Source organism: Puma concolor, chromosome B1 (assembly GCF_028749965.1).
Source record: "Puma concolor isolate L17-30 chromosome B1, mPumCon1.1.hap2, whole genome shotgun sequence".
Classification (NCBI taxonomy): domain Eukaryota; kingdom Metazoa; phylum Chordata; class Mammalia; order Carnivora; family Felidae; genus Puma; species Puma concolor.
This window is the reverse complement of record NC_141670.1, coordinates 164,135,048-164,153,280: the sequence shown is the minus strand read 5'-3', so window position 1 is coordinate 164,153,280 and position 18,233 is coordinate 164,135,048. Positions and strand designations below refer to the sequence as shown.

The window sequence follows — 18,233 nt, the reverse complement described above, 5'->3', positions numbered from 1 at the left end:
AGCATAAAGAAATGGCAGTTGAAACCAGCATTTTCATAAGACAAATATGCTTTTTCCATACTATCAACTTAAGAAGTAATTTTAGGGGTGCCTGGGTGGCTCAGTCAGTTAAGCGCCTGACTTCAGCTCAGGTCATGATCTCACGGTTCGAGCCCCGAGTCAGGCTCTGTGCTGACAGCTCGGAGCCTGGAGCCTCCTTTGGATTCTGTGTCTCACTTTCTCTCTGCCCCTCCCCCATTCGCACTCAGTATCTGTCTCTCAAAAATGAATAAACATTAAAAAAAATTTTTTTGAACAGAAGTAATTTTAAACATTTTTTATTAAAACAAATATATGTTATGCAATAGAATGAAAAATTCAAATGAGTATTTGAGATATAAGACAAGATTCAAATGCATTTTGTGATTGCAGGTGGCCACTTCATGTTCCTAGGCCCTAAGGACATATATTTATTGTCTTCTGTTATTAGAGCTACTTCATGAAAAACATTACAAGTAATTACAAACTTACACTATTTCTGCACTCACTCAGCCAACTGTCCAAAGAGACTACATACTCTCTAAGCATTAACATACATGTTTCTATCCCCAGCATCCAGCATAGTACTTATATGTCAAGATTGGTTCTATAAAAAGAGAACGGACTTCCATTTTCAGCCCAGATACTACAAGAGGCACCATACGTACACTCTGGCCTGACACAACAAAGAAAAGTGGGGGCAAAACATATGAAATTGTTTCGAAGACAATGGACAACAGACAGTGAAAAATACTGATTCCTGAGAGACCAGGAAAAAATGACACAGGTCCCATGCTTTCCCAAGCTTATTGATATAAGGCAGCTTCTGGGTCACAGCACATGGAGAGAGCCCAGACAAAGCCTGGGGCCTCCCTAAGTTAAGGCGACAAAACTGAGGGTCTGGGGAGACCAGGGCAGCTAGAAGCCACAGAACAGAACACCAAAGAGAGTGCTACACGCTGAACAAACCCCAAAGATAAGCAGACAGTTCCTACTGAATTGCTAAGGTGAGTCCTGAGCAATGCTTGCAGGTAAAGAAACTACCAGAGGTGGAGCAAAGAGAACTACTAGAAAGAATTAGAGGTAACAATGTCCCGAATTCACAAAAATCTAGCAAACTGCCTCTTTCCATCAGCCATACTAGAAACTATAACAATTCACAGGCGGTTAAGAAAAGTATCCAGGATAGTCTTGCCTCACTGGTGGGAAATAACTAGCCCTAAACATAATACTGCTCTGGTTCCTCAAGAAATTAAACATAAAATTACCTTATGATCCCACACTCTTAACTATACACCCAAAGAACTGAAAATAAGTATCACATCCATGTACACCCATGTTCATAGCAGCACTAGCACCTTTTGGGTAAAAATGGGCTAAATGTCCACCAACGGATGAATGGATAAACAAAGTATGGTATATACACAAAATGAAATATTATTCGGCCATAAAAAAAGAATGAAGTATTGACACAGGCCATAACATAGATGAACCTCAAAAACATTATGCTAACTGAAAGAAGCCAGACACCAAAGGTCATACATTATACGATTCCATTTATACCAAACAACCAGAATAGGTAAGTCCATAGAGACAAAACCTAGAATGATGGTTAGCAGGGCTGGGGGAGGAAGGTAATGAAGAGAAACTGCTTATTGGGTTAGGGATGTGGAGTGATGGAAAGGTTTTGGAACTAGAGAGAGGTGATAGTTGTACAACACTGTGAATGTACTAAACGCTACTGAATTGTTCACTTTATAATGGCTAATTTCTGGTAAGTGAATTTCACCTCAATAAATTATATTAATTAGAGATTAATATATTATATTAATTCTCAATACATTAGAGAAATAAAAGGCCGGAAAATGAAAATGGAAACTAAACATTGATGTAGGAAAAAAGAAAACAAACAGTAAAATGAAATTTTAAATTTGGCCATGTCACTGGTCACAGTAAGTGCAAATGGTCCAAAATCCCTAAAAGGCAGATTGCCAGACTGAATAAAAAAAAGCAAGACACAACACTGCCTGGAAGAAATGAACTTTATATAAAGGTACAAATAAGTTAAAAGCAAAAAAATGAAAGATCTGGATATTAATCCAAAGAAAGTAGAAATGACTAGAGAAAGTAGTGTTCAAAAAAATATATTATCGGAGATAAAGATCAATTTCATAATGATAAAGAGGTCAATCTACAACGAAAATACAAAACCTGTAAGTTTATGCACCCAATTATAAAGTGTCACAATATAAAACAAAAACTAGAAGAATAGAAAAACCCACGGTTACATAATTATATCAGAGATTTTAATACTAGTCTCTTGATAATTGATAGAACTAATAATCAGTGAGAATACAGAAGATCTGAACACTACCAACCAACTTGACTTAATTGACATTTATAAAACACTCTACCCAAAAACAGATGAATGCACATTCTTTTGAAGTGCACAAAAGTTATTTCACTTACCAAGACAGCTCATAGCTGAAATAAAACAATTCTTAATAAATAGAAAAGGATCCAAAACAAAGTGCTATCTAACCACACTCCTAATTTCTAATTTACAAATTAAATTAAAAATCAGTAACAGAAAGATCTCTATGAAGTCCCCCAAATATCTGAAAGCTAAGTAAAATACTAAATAACGCACTAGTCATAGAAGAAATCAAAAGAGAAATACATGCAAAAGAATGAAACTGAACCACTTCCTTTCACCATACATAAAAATAAACTCATACTAAGGGGCACCTGGGTAGCTCAGTTGGTTAAGCATCCAACTTCAGCTCAGGTCTGATCTCACAGTCCATGAGTTCAAGTCCCGCATTGGGCTTTGTGCTGACAGCTCAGAGCCTGGAGCCCACTTTAGATTCTGTGTCTCCCTCTCTCTCTGACCACCCCCCACTCACACTCTGTCTCTCTCTCTCCCTCTCTCTCTCTCTTGAAAATAAACAAACATTTAAAAAATTTTTTAAAAACCTCATAATGAATTAAACACCTAAATGTGAAACCTGAAGCCATAAAAATTCTAAAAGAGAGAACAGGCAGTAATTTTTCTGACATTGGCTGTAACATTTTTCTACATCGGTCTTCTATGGCAAGGGAAATAGAAGCAAAAATAAATTATTGAGACTACATCAACATAGAAAGCTTCTGCACAGTGAAGGAAACAATCAACAAAACTAAGAGGCAACACACTGAAAGGGAGAAGATATTTGCAAAAGACATATCCAATAAAGGGTTAGTAACCAAAATATATACAAAATGTACACAACCCAATACCCTGTAAACAAATAATCCAAGTTAAAAATGGGCTTCAAGAAAAAGACTTGAACGGACATTTCTCCAAAGAAGACATCCAGATGGTCAACAGAACATGAAAAGATGCTCAAAATCACTCATCATCAGGGAAATGCAAATCAGAACTGCAGTATCACCTCACACCTGTCAGAATGGCTAAAATCAAAAACTCAAGAAACAACAAGTGTTGGCAAGGATGTGGAGAAAAAGGAACCTTTGCGCACTGTTGGTGGGAATGCAAACCTGTGCAGCCATGGTGGAAAAGAGTACGGGGATTCCTCAAAAAGTTAAAAACAGAACTACTCTATGATCCAGTAATCACACTACAGAGTATTTACCCACAAAAAATCCCAAAACACTAATTTGAAGGGATACACACACCCCTATGTTTATTGCAACATTATTTACAATAGCCAAATTATGGAAGCAGACCAAATGTCATCGATAGATAAATAGATAAAGATGTGGTATGGGGCACCTGGATGGCTCAGTCAGTTGACTGTCCAACTTCGGCTCAGTTCATGATCTCATGGCTCATGGGTTGGAGTCCTGCATCGGGCTCTGTGCTGACAGCTAAGAGCCTGGAGCCTACTTTCGATTCTGTCTCCCTCTCTCTCTGCCCCTACCCTGCTCACATTCTGTCTCTCTCCCTCTCTCTCTCTCAAAAATAAATAAACATTAAAAAATAATAATAAAAAAAGATGTGGTATATACATACAATGGAATATTACTCAGCCATAAAAAAAGAATGAAACCTTGCCATTGGCAACAACATGGATGGAGTTTGAGAATATAATGCTAAGAGAAATAAGTCAGGTAAAGACAAATATATAATTTCATTTATACGTGGAATTTACGAAACAAAACAAAGGAGTAAAGGGGAAAAAAGAGAAAGACAAACCAAAAAACACTCTTAACTATAAAAAAACAAACTGGGGGTGCCTGGGTGGCTCAGTCGGTTGGGCGTCCAACTTCAGCTCAGGTCATGATCTTGCGGTCCGTGAGTTCGAGCCCCGCGTCGGGCTCTGTGCTGACAGCTCAGAGCCTGGAGCCTGTTTCAGATTCTGTGTCTCCTTCTCTCTCTGACCTTCCCCCATTCATGCTCTGTCTCTCTCTGTCTCAAAAATGAATAAAAGTTAAAAAATAAAAATAAAAAAAAAAGGTGTACTCTTAATCCCCTTCACCTATTTAAAAAAAATAAAAAAATAAAAAATAAAATAAAATAATAAAAAATAAAAAAACAAACTGATGGGATGGGGCACCTGGGTGGCTCAGTCAGTTAAGTGTCCAACTTCGGCTCAGGTCATGATCTTACACCAGAGCCTGGAGCCTGCTTCTGATTCTGTGTCTCCCTCTCTCTCTCTGCCCCTATCCTGCTCTCTCTCTCTCAAAAATAAATAAACATTAAAAAAAAAAAAAAACCCTGATGGTTACCAGAGGGAGGTGGGTGTGTGTGTGTGTGTGTGTGTTAAATAGGTGATGAGGATTAAAGAGTACACTTAACAACATGAGTACTGAATATGTACAGAATTGCTGAATCACTATATTGTATACCTGAAACTAACATAACACTGTATGTTACACTACACACCATAGTAATGTACAGTAGTATACTATATACACCATAAAAAATCTTAATTAAAAATAAAAATATATATATTATTCAAAATAGCATAAAAATAATACATACTTGAGAATAAACCTAAGGAAAGATATACAAGACATGTCCACTCAAAACTTAAAACATTGCTCAGAAAAAATGTTAAAAGTAAATGGAGTGATATATTATTGTTCCATGGGTCAGAAGATTAAATATTTTTAAGACACCAATTTCTCCAAATTGATGCATAGATGCAACGCAATCCAAACTAAAATCCCAAAAGAATCTCCTTGGTAGAAACTGACAAGCTGATTGTAAAATCCATATGGAATACAAACAACGTAAAAAGCAAAACAACTTTGAAAAAGAAAAACAACTTGACAAAGTTGGAAAACACTACCCAATTATACGACATAATTATAAAGCTACAATACTCAGGACAATGTGGTATTGGCATCAAAATAAACAAACAGATCAAGAGAACAGAACAGAGCTAAGAAACAGATGCACATATATACTGACAACTAGTTTCCAACAAATGAATAAATGCAATTCAGTGAAGAAAGAATAGCCTTTATAACAAATATTACGGAAACATCTGGATACCTATATGCAAAGAAAAAATATTTTAACTTCAATCCATACATTACACCATATAAAAATTTTAACTCTAAATCAATCATAGACCTAAAAGTAAAACTTGAACCTATAAAAATTCTAGAAGAAACAGGAAAAAAATCTTTGCACCCAGGCTTAGGAAGAGTTATAAGATATAACACTAACAGCACAATCCATAAAAGAACAAAGGAATAAGTTAGATTTTATTAAAATTAGAAATTTCCACTTTTGAAAAGACTGTTAGGAGATGAAAAGTCAAACCACTAATTGGAAGAAATGTTTTTTTTTTTTAATTTTTTTTTTTTAACGTTTATTTATTTTTGAGACAGAGAGAGACAGAGCATGAACAGGGGAGGGGCAGAGAGAGAGAGACACACACAGAATCTGAAACAGGCTCCAGGCTCTGAGCTGTCAGCACAGAGCCCGACGTGGGGCTCGAACTCACAGACCGCGAGATCATGACCTGAGCTGAAGTCGGACGCTTAACCGACTGAGCCACCCAGGCGCCCCTGGAAGAAATGTTTTTAAAGCATATACTTGTACCCATAATACATAAAGAATTCTCAAAACTCAACAGTAAGAAAACTCAATTTAAAAAAAACAGGCAAAAAGTTGGAATACTTCACCAAAGACACACAAATGTTAAATAAACATGAAAAGATGCTCAACATCATTTATTATTAAGGAAATGCAAATTAAAACTATAATGATGACATTATATACCTATTAGCATGACTAAAATTAAAAAGACTAACCATATTAAATGTGGACAAGAATAGAGCAGAAGAGACTCTATTGCACACTGCTGGTGAAAATGTGAAAAATCAGCACCACTTGGGCACACAGTTTCTCCATTCCTTAAAAAGTTAAACACACGTATACTATATGACCACACTACTCTGTTCTTAGAAATTTTTACTCAAGAGAAAAGAAAGCATATGTTTATAAAAAGGCTTGAACAAAAATAGTAATAGCAGATTTATATAGACGAAAACTGGAAACACAAATGCCAATCAAATAAACAAATGTGATAGATCCACACAATAAACATTATTCGGCATTAAAGGGAATAAACTACCCACCATCGACCCAACAACATGGATGAGTCTCAAAATAATCATGAGTAAAGGAAACAAAAATGAGGGGCGCCAGGGTGGCCCAGGTGGTTAAGCATTCAGCTCTGGATTTCGGCCCAGGTCGTGATCTCACAGTTTGTGAGATCGAGGCCCATGTCAGGCTCCTGTTGCTGACAGTGTGGAGCCTGCTTAGGACTCTCTGTCTTCCTCTCTCTCTCTGCCCCTCCCCTGCTCACGTGCTATGCATGTGCACGCTTTTAAAATAAATAAACTTAAAAAAAAAAAATGAATACATACTGTATGGTTCCATTTATATAATACTCTAGAAAACGCAAACTAATATATACTACCAAAAAGCAGATTAGCAGCTGCCTGGAAGGGGTGGAGGAGGGGATTACAAAGAGACACAAGAAAACTTTTGGGGGTGATGAATATGTTCACTATTTTAATGTATACCTGTATAAAGGTGTTAATTTTATGACAAAATTCATCAAATGATACACTTAAAATAATATGCAGTTTATTGTATGTGAATTACATCTCAATAAGGCTGCTAAAATAAAAACAATTTTATCATTAACAAAATACACAATACTTGAGGCCCTAAAATAACACATTAAGAAAATGAAATTACACAAAATATATTCCCTGACAACAGAATTAAACTAGAAATCAGTATCAGAAAGGTGTCTGGAAAATTCCTACATATTTGTAAGTTAAATAACACATTTCTTAATAATACATAAATCAAAGAGAGAGTTTCAGGGAAAATCATAACATATTTTGAACTGAATGAAAGTAAAATATGGAATGCAAGCAAAGCAGTGCTTTAGAGAAAAATTTCAGCTTTATATGATTGTATCAGAAAAAAGGAAGTTCTCACATCAATGTCTTCTGCATCAATCTTAAGAAACTAAAAAAATAATAAATGAAATCCAAAGCAAGGAGACAAAATAATAAAAATAAGAGCAAAGATCAATGAAATCGAAAACAGAAAAACAACAGAGAAAACCAAGACTGAAGCAAAGAGTCCACTCTCATCACTCCTATTCAACATTTTACTGGAAGTCTTGCCCAGTGGGAAAAAAAGAGAGAAAAATAAATACGAAGTATGCAGATTAGAAGCCAAGAAATAAAACTGTCACTATCCTCAGACAACATGGTTATTTTCTACATAGAAAATCCCCTGGAATCTAGAAAAACATTCCTGGAATTTAATAAGTGAGTTTGGCAAGGTCACAGAACACAGTGTTAATATACAAAAATCAATTGTAGTTGTTATGTACTAGCAATGAACAACTAGAAATCAAAATTTTAAAAATGATACCATTGGGGTGGCTGGATGGCTTAGTCAGTCTGGATTTCAGCTCAGGTCATGATTTCACAGTTCATGAGTTCAAGCCCTGCAACAGGCTCCATGCTGACAGTGCAGAGCCTGCTTGGGATTCTCTCTCTCCTGTCTCTCTCTCCTGTCTCTCTCTCTCTCTCTCTCTCTCCCCCTCTCTCTCTCTCTCCCCCCCCCCCCCGCCTCCTCCCCCATGCAAGCTCTCACTCTCTCAAAAATAAACTTAAGGGGCGCCTGGGTGGCTCAGTCGGTTGGGCGTCCGACTTCAGCTCAGGTCACGATCTCACGGTCCGTGAGTTCGAGCCCCGCGTCAGGCTCTGGGCTGACGGCTCAGAGCCTGGAGCCTGCTTCGGATTCTGTGTCTCCCTCTCTCTCTGCCCCTTCCCCGTTCATGCTCTGTCTTTCTCTGTCTCAAAAATAAATAAAACGTTAAAAAAAAATTTTTTTTTAAATAAATAAAAAATAAACTTAAAAAACTACCATTAACAATAACACTATGCACAAAGAAATACATATAAAGCTAACAAAATGTGTGTATGGTCTGTATGCAATGCAAAAAACTACAAAACACTAATGAAAAAAATCAAAGAAGATCCAAATAATTGAAGAGTTATGCCATGTTCATGCTGTGGAAGACTTGTTGTCAATTTTCCCAAAAACTGATCTACAGATTTAATCCCAATCAAAAAAAATTTCAGACACAGTATTGGCAAGCTGAGTTTAAAATTTACATGGAGGGGCGCCTGGGTGGCGCAGTCGGTTAAGCGTCCAACTTCAGCCAGGTCACGATCTCACGCTCCGTGAGTTCGAGCCCCGCGTCAGGCTCTGGGCTGATGGCTCAGAGCCTGGAGCCTGTTTCCAATTCTGTGTCTCCCTCTCTCTCTGCCCCTCCCCCGTTCATGCTCTGTCTCTCTCTGTCCCAAAAATAAATAAATGTTAAAAAAAATAAATAAATAAAATAAAATAAAATAAAATAAAATAAAATAAAATAAAATTTACATGGAAAAGTAAAGACATCAGAATAGCCAAAATAATCCTGAAAAATAAGAACAAGTTTGGAAGCCACCCTATCTAATTTCAAGACTTACTATAAAGCTATAGTAAAAATCATGTGGTATTAAAATTAAGATAGACACACGAAGATCTAAAGAACAGAGTCTAAAAATAGATCCATGTAAATAGGGTCGACTGACTTTTGTCAATGTGTAATGGCAATTTAATGAGGAAAACATAGTCTTTTCAAAAAATGGTACTGGAAAACCTGTAGTTATATACAAAAAAAAAAATGAACTCAGACCTGTACCTCACACTTACACAAACATTGACTCAAAATGGGTCATAGATCTAAAAGTAAAATACAGGGGCGCCTGGGTGGCTCAGTAGGTTAAGCGTCCGACTTTGGCTCAGGTCACGATCTCGCGGTCCGTGAGTTCGAGCCCCGCGTCGGGCTCTGTGCTGACAGCTCAGAGCCTGGAGCCTGTTTCGGATTCTGTGTCTCCCTCTCTCTCTGACCCTCCCCGGTTCATGCTCTGCCTCTCTCTGTCTCAAAAATAAATAAACGTTAAAAGTAAAATACAGAAGAGATCTATAGGAGAAAAAGTTTGTGACCTTGATTTAGGCAAGGAATTCTTAGAGAGAACACCAAACACACAACCCATTTTTTTAAATATTGATAAATTAGACTTCATCAAACTCAAAAACTTTTGCTCTGCCAAAGGCATTAAGAGAATGAAAAGACAAGCCACAGACTGGAAAAATATATTTGGGGGGCATCTGGGTAGCTCAGTCGATTGAGCCTCCAACTTTGGCTCCGGTCATGATCTTGCAATTTGTGAGTTTGAGCCCTACATCAGGCCCGCTGCTGTGAGCCTGACAGTGCAGAGCCTGCTTCGGATCCTCTGTCCCCCGTTCTCTCCTCCTCCCCCACTTACGCTCTCCCAAAAATAAAAGAAAAGAAAAAAAGAAAAACCATTTAAAAGAATTTCTTCAATGTTTATTTTTTGAGAGAAAGAGAGACAGTGTGTGTGGGCGAGGGAGGGGCAGAGAGAGGGAGACAGAATCCGAAGCAGGCTCCAGGCTGAGCTGTCATCATAAAGCCCCACAAGGGGCTCAACTCATGGACCATGAGATCATGACCTGAGCCATGAGTTGGGACACTTAACAGACTGAGCCACAGAGACTCCTCTTTTAACTTTTTTTTAATATTTAGAAAAAGCATTTAAAAATATATATGGCTACATACCTAACAAGGGACTTATACTCCAAACATATAAAAAATTCTCAAAACTCAACAATAAAAAATATTTTTGAGAGAGAGAGAAAGTGAGCAAGGAACAGAGAGAGAAAAAGAATCCCATTAAAGGCATCAAGAGAGAGAAGTGGGGCTCACCCTAAGTGGGGCTCGTGCTCACCAGAAGCAGGGCACGAGGTCACCTAATGAGGGACTCGAACTAATGAACTCACGAACTGTGATCATGACCTGAGCTGAAGTCAGATGCTTAACTGACTGAGCCACCCAGGAATCCTAAAAAATAACGATTTAAAAACGGGCAAAATATTTGGGGGTGCCTGGGCGGCTCATTCAGTTAAGCATCCAACTCTTGATTTTGGCTCAGGGCATGATCTCACAGTCATGAGATCGAGCCCTGCGTTGGGCTCCACGCCACGCAGTGCAGCCTGCTTAAGATTCTCTCTCTCTAACCTTCTGCCCCTCTCCCCCACTCTTGTTCACTCACTCTCTCTTTCAAACACAAAAACAACAACAAAATGGGAAAATACTGGAATAAACACTTTAACAAAGAGGTACAAATGGCAAATAAGCACATTAAAACGTGTTTAATACCATTAGCCACAAGGGTAATAGGAAGTAAAACCAGAATGAGATGCACTTCATCTATGAGAACGACTAAAATTTCTAAAACTAACAATACTAAGTCCTGGTAAAGGTGCCGAGCAACCGGAACTCTCATATACCATTGGCTGGTATGTAAGATGGTACAGCCACTTTGGAAAACAATTTGGAGGTTTCCTATACAATCAAGCATGCACTTACTGTAGGATCCAGCCACCCAACTCCTAAAAATAAAAACTTATGTTCACAGAAAAATATGCATGTGAACATTTACACTAAGTTTATTCAAAATCACCAAAAACTGGATTGTGGAAACCAATTACACAATCCACACTGGATTGTGTAAACCACACAATGTCCCTTCAGCTGGTGAGTGGATAAACAAATTGTGACACATCCATACAAAGGAATGCTACTCAGCAAAAATAAATAAATAAATAAATAAACTATTGATACATGCAACAAAATAGATGAATCTCAAATGCACTAGCTAAAGGAAACAGCCACACTCAAAAGGCTACATATACTGCATAATTCCATTTATATAACATGCTTGAAAAGGCAAAACTGTAGGGATAGCACACAGATCAGTGGCTGTCAGGGTTGAAGAGCTGAAAAGGGTATGACTACAAAGGAACAGCGCAAGGAAGTTTTCTGGAGAACCGTAATGTATCTTGGTTGTGGTGGTAGCATACTACTCTATGCATTTGTCAAAAATCATTGATCTCCATCAAAAAGAGTAAATTCTGCTGTATATTAAATAATTTTCAAAGATAGGTTATGGCGGTTTGTTTTTAAAAGGAAAGGCAATTTGGAAGGAATAATAATAATAATGCAGGTTGAAAACAAGGTCTCCAGAGGAAGGTCAACTGATACAAAGGGGTACTTAGTTGGAGATGGATTTAAAAAGCAATGCAGAAATCTTAAGGAATCTACTCCTGAAATCACTGTTGCACTATATGCTAACTAAATTGGATGTAAATTTAAAAAATAATAATAATAGAAAAAGAAAAAAATAAAATAAAAAAATACAAAGCAATGCAGATATCTAATTATCCAAATTATTGAATAATGTCATGAAGGTGGAAACACTGAGCTGCATAGAAAATATGCCTTTGGTCCTGATTCGACTTAAGAGTCGGAGACAATTCTAATTTTTTTTTTTAATGTTTATTTATTTTTTGACAGAGAGGGACACAGAGCGTGTGCAGGGCAGGGGCAGAGAGAGAGAGGGAGACACAGAATCTGAAGCAGGCTCCGGGCTCTGAGCTGTCAGCACAGAGCCCGACGCAGGGCTCGAACTCACAGACTGTGAGATCAAGACCTGAGACGAAGTTGGAAGTTTAACCGACTGAGCCACCCAGGCGCCCCAAGACAATTCTAACCAATACCACCTCACAAATGAAGACAAAGGAAAGGTTCAGTGGCTAACAATCAGGTAGGGTTTTAGCCTTTATTTATACTAGTATTTCAATCAAGGGTTCTTAACATGAAATACCTAGATAGAATTCTAGGACTCCATGAAAAGTGGATGAAACAAAGATTCGTCTTCATTTTCACTAACCTCTAACTGAAATGTGGTATAGTTTCCTTAGGTCATGAATGTATGCAACGGTCTGTGGTAGACTAAACAGGACTTGTACTTCCATCACTCACAGATATCATAGGTTTTTCCTATCACATAGTATTACCATAGATCCTCTGCTATCTTATTTTGTATATGCATTAATAATTATTTGCATCAATATTAATATTAATAATTTGCATTAATAATTAATAATTTGCGTTAATAAATATTTATAAGTAATATATTTGAGGGATTTTAGCACTTCAATAACGAAAGTTATAAGGAAACTTTATAACTTGTGTATTTCATTTCCTACACTTAAAATACATTAAATATTTCATTTCATACATTTAAATACATTAAATCTTTTAAAATACAAATAAAACATTCTAAGAGAGGGTTCATAGGCTTCCCCGGAACACAAAAAGAGTCCACAACAAATAAAAGTCAAAAATCCCTGCTCTAAATTATCCTGCTCCCATTGTACAAAGCACCTTCATACATGCATGAAGTGTCACTCTCTCCCTGGGTATGTAATACTTTACATCAGAGACAAGGAAATGCACAGCTTTTTTAAAAGCAGTAATCGTTTTGTTTGCACTCACTAGATAGTAAAGTCCATATAAAATTAAATTATATACATACAGAGACCTTGGACTGAATACTACATTGTTGAACAAAATGTACTTTCTGAAACTACAGATGAGAATAACCTAAAAAAATCAATCTATCTTATGTCTCAAATAAGAATTTAATGAAAGCATCTAAGAAATGATTTATGTTGGGGCGCCTGGGTGGCTCAGTCGTTGAGTGTCTGACTTCAGCTCAGGTTGTGGTCTCTCAGTTCGAGAGTTCAAGCCCCGTGTCAGGCTCTGTGCTAACAAACAGATCAGAGCCTGGAGCCTGCTTCGGATTCTGTATCTCCCTCCCTCTCTCCCCCTCCCCTGCTCATGCTCTGCCTCTCTCTGTCTCTCAAAAATAAATAAATGTTTTTGACAAAATGATTTATGTTGCTAAAAACACATGGAAAAGAGTAGGAAGTTTAGTTTTGTTTTCTAAATCCTACACTGTACACACATTGCAATGTCTTGTTTTCTCGTTTAAAAGGTAAAAAACAAAGGATCTCAAAACCTCAAAAACCAAAAAAAGTAGATTTTAAATACCTAGATTTCTAAAATAAGAAAATTCTTATGATTCCCTGAGTTAAACAGCAGTAAACTGCCAACCAAATGAGATACAGCAGTCATTTAAATAATGAAAACATCCCAAACAGGAGGCAGAAGTAAGAGGATCTAAACTCCAAGGGCTGCAAATTTGATCATGGATCAAGGGACAACCAAAGATCAAAAACAAACAAAACAAAAACAAAAACAAAAACAAAAACCATTCTGTGGTCTGAAGATGATCTGGTCAGAAATACAGGAAGGAAAAGAAGAAATATTCTTGGAGAAAAAATGAGTATTACAGATATTACAGTAAATATTACAAAATTCTAACACAAAGGCATTATCTCCTTCCTATCAATAAAATGTACTAGCTAAAATTCTTTCTCATTAGGAATATACTGCTTATTTTTATAACAGAAATCAAGGGACAAACTGAATTTGCTTTTCCATGTTCCCTATCATTATTTGATGACAAAATGAAATGCAGCCACATAAAACCACTCATTCAATTTCAACTTAACAGTATTTCATTTTTATACATATAGTTACCATACTTTTTAAAAACTTTAACAAAAATGTAATGCATTCCATCAACAATTTGCCATATCTCTATCCATATCTGAGTCAAAATTATGACTCTTTAGATCATTTTTTCCTGATTACAGAATCACTATGTACTCATCTCAGGAAACTTGTAAAATACAAAAGAAAAAAAAAGCCACAAAATTTCTTCAAAAGAAAACAGAATTCCCCATAATCTGACCAACAAGAAACAAACATTGTAACCATGTTACTTCATCTGTTGGTACTATCTTACATTTTAGTAATCACGCCATTAGTCAATGTTTATTAGACGCTTTGAGCTACTTAGTTAATAGCTTTCCATATACTATTTCACTTTATACTTGCCACAATCCTATTCAAGTAGTTGGGTGAATACTGTCATTTTGTATATAAGATAACTAGATTTTAAAAAGGTTAGGAAATGTGCCTAGGGTCACAGAGATTAGTGGTAGACCTGCACCCAGCATTCTCAATCACTATGCTATACCACCATTAATGTATACGTAGAGAGAGAATGCTGTATTCTACTCTACTCTTAGGTAATTTCTTAGATCATAAAAATTACAGATATAACATATAATTAAATTTAATATAACATTATGGACATACCATAATGTACTTAATCATTCTACTGGATCAGATTATTTTTGTTGTCGTATTCAACATGGTGTGATTCATTCAATACAAAAATAAAATTAGGTAAATGAAAGATTTGCTTATCTACTTCTAAATTTAAATTAAAATATATTAATTCAACTTACTCTTTTACTGAGGCAAATAACTGGCCACATACTGCAACCTAATGTGCAGCAGCAACAAAGGCAGCCACAAAGTAGCCAACGTACATTAACAGGAAGGTTCTTCTTAAGACAACTGTTAACTCTGTTGATGCTGGCTTTAAATTCTTCAGGAGCTACCTAAAGAAAAATTTTAAGAAATAACAACACTGCAATATTAATGTCAAGAAACATGTCTCATTGGCATAATTATTTTTTCTAATTTGTTACGAAAAGACTCTACTTTTGAGGTATATAAATAGTACCTAAGTAAACAACAGACACTCACTTTTCCAGTTAACGAAGAAGGGAATTCTGATTCAAATTTGTTGCTCAGTCCAAATCTAGTTTTTAAAAAAAGAAGAGAAATATGTTATTACATGTCATTGTTGAAAAAAACCATACCATTTAACTTAATCAAAGGTCAAGTAAATAGATGCAACTTGATATACAGAGTAACAGTGGAAGTTTGAGACACAAAAACATTGTAATCAGCAAAAATTTATGAAATGCAACAAGCAATTTTAGCAGCTGAATCAAAACTTTTGTATAAGAGGCTAAAAATACAGAAAGAAATGACTTCTTTGGGGCTCTCTTTGTAAGTCAAATATTAATGTAATGAGAAACAACACAACCGTCCAATTTTGCCAAAATTACTGAGATTCTTCCAACTAAGTAATAGAAAGCCACAACCTCTGCTATTAGTTATTTTTTAGGTCAAGAGCACTTGTCAGCACTCAATAAAGCAGAAACATGTCTAAGAATGCAAGTTGATCAGTTAGCATTTTCTGAGATCACATCGCCACTGCATTACAACCAGAGAATGCTAAAAACAACTGGACGATGTGACAGCTGCCCTGGCTAATTAAACTTTCAAGTACGAGGACACCTGCTATACGCATATACCCCCAAAGAAATAGAACTGAGGTAGTACATTTCAATATCTTTAAGCTTTTAAATGTTTGCAAAAATCATGAGATTGGACTGGGCACTTGACTATTTCTTTGTATGAGTCATTAGGAAAGAATAAAATACTCATGGACACATTGGTAATAGCAGATTGCACCTGGAAATAAAAAGTGAGATACTTAAAAATGATAAGTTGGATCCTGAAACCAAAATGTTTTCCACTTTTATTGATATAATTGACATATTAACACTGTGTTAGTTTAAGGTGTGCAACATGACTTGATACATGTATATATTGTGAAATGATTACCACAGTAAGTTTGGTTAACATCTATCACCTTACATAGTTACAATTATTTTCTTCCTGTGATGAGAACCCTTAAGATTCGCTGTCTTAACGACCCTTATAAATACACAATACTGCACGTCAGGTAGCTGGCACTAGTAAGAAGGATCCCCTAGGATAGTCTGTGTGAAACAGCTGGCCAGATGAGACTTCTAACTTAACCATCAGTAGAGCCAAACAGGAAAATCAAATAAGGTGAGCCATGCGAAAGCAGTAAGGAGTGGTGGAGACTGGCCAAGAGGAGGGTATACAGAACGTGTGTGTGTATGGTGTCATGGGACAGATCCAGCTGATTATGGTCCTACTAGAATGCAGGCCCACGTCTGAAAAATTGTATGATTTGTCTTTCTTTAAGAAGAGTTGGAAAACTAGATTTCTATGTAAAATTTCCCATCTTTAAAGTACCGTGCAAGGCAAACAAAACACTTCTGTGGGTCAGGTTGTGTGGTCTGCATCATCATCTAGATTTCCCTACGTGCGAATGGTGGCCTCGGAGACCATTTTATCATTATCATAAGTAATTCATACATTATTTTATAGAAGCATTGAAATGATATCAATCTCTCTTTATAAATAACAGATACTGTTTACAAAATAGATTACAACCCAACTACCTAAGTCCAAGCCAAAGTTCTTTTCGTACTAAACATAAACTGGCAACTATTGGTGTTGTACATAATCCTGGCATTAATGCCATTCTAAGACTGAAAGACTCTGAGTTAAATCTATTTTCTGTCTATGCAGGGCCCTCAGAGCAATGTGGTTTTACTTGAAAAAGCCCCAACAGATAACTCACTTCCAACCTCAAAAGTCCTGGCATGAGGAAGAAGTCACTGTGAAGTGTTCAATGATAGCTCTCAGTGAGGCGTCTACATAATGTACTTCCTTTTCATCTATTTCCCTCAGGGAAGAGGACATTCAACAAATGTTCAGTGAGTATAAATTATAAATTTCCATCTCTTGAAGTATTATCTCCCTTGGTCTGACGGTTCTTGCTTTCAATCAGTAGCTCCCATTTCAACCATGTTTATTATTGCAATTAACCATCTCCTTCCAATTGGTCTTTGAAAATTTTTTTTAGAGAAGCAACCACCAGATAACTCCAAGTCCCCTAAATAGAAAAGCCTCCCCCTTTCATCCCAATCATTAAACATTTAACACAGATTCAATTATTTTAGTGAATATCTACACTTTACTGCCAGGTAATATGCTAAATTGAAGGGAACAGTCCAGCATGAGTTTAAACCCCAATTGCCTTTCTTTCTAGAGGCTGAGTATTTCCTTATTGGCTAAGTGGCTGAGTATTGATGCTTTGCCCAGGGAGCACAACCAGCTAATAAATCGTCCTGTTGTTCCTGCAGGTCAGGGCTCCTTTTAAGTCAGGCTTTTTATTCTTCCAGTAAGAACTGGTAGCTCCAAGGATATTCACTCAGTTCCTCTTCAGTCATACTTTCTGTTAGGTTTTATCTTAGGAACAGATCGTAAACCTGCCTCTTCCTTCATCTCACCCCCAAAAGAATGTCCCAAAAAAAGATTACCCAGGGACATGATTAACACTATAAGGGAGTGCTTAGTTTTTCTACCAGCCATTAACTTGGTGCTGATGATTTTTCCATTCCTCTTTGCTCGAGTTTCCCATCCACAGAACAACAATACCTGGAAGGAAGGTAAAGAAAATCCTGTGCTTGAAGCCCTTGAAGTCTCCCCAGCCCAACAGGAATGAACCCCAACTGTGCTTTCTCTTTTAAAGTCTCTAAACAAGGCATTTAATATTCAAATCCAGTACTCATGATAACCAGGAGAATGAGCCATGATAATCAAGCGCCCCTTCTTCATCTTCATTTGGAAATTAGTTCTCTGCTACAGGGGAATTCAAAGGTTTGGTCAGGACCTCTTCGCTCTCTTAAATCCTTGAGGACCTCAAAAAGCTTAAGTTTATGTGGTTTATATTTACCAGTATTTTGGATTAGGCATTAGAACTGAGCCTTCAAAACATTTTTAAAACTTATTCTTAAAGGAACCTAGTATATGCTAATAAATATAACATTTTAATGAGACACAACTTTTTCAAAAAAAATTTTAGAGAGAAAAGTGTTGTTT

General features: G+C 36.6%; 1 protein-coding gene across 2 annotated transcripts in view; it reads right to left on the bottom strand.

Annotated features, from left to right (window-relative positions):
* CHIC2 (cysteine rich hydrophobic domain 2) overlaps positions 1-18,233 on the bottom strand; it is a 53,748-nt gene that overhangs the window by 15,325 nt on the left and 20,190 nt on the right. For both annotated transcript variants that reach the window (XM_025921484.2, XM_086705048.1), the window contains exons 2-3: positions 15,168-15,222; positions 14,864-15,019 (exon numbers count right to left, since the gene is read on the bottom strand). In XM_025921484.2, coding sequence (XP_025777269.1) covers positions 14,864-15,019; positions 15,168-15,222 — 211 coding nt within the window. The remainder of the gene's footprint in view (positions 1-14,863; positions 15,020-15,167; positions 15,223-18,233) is intronic.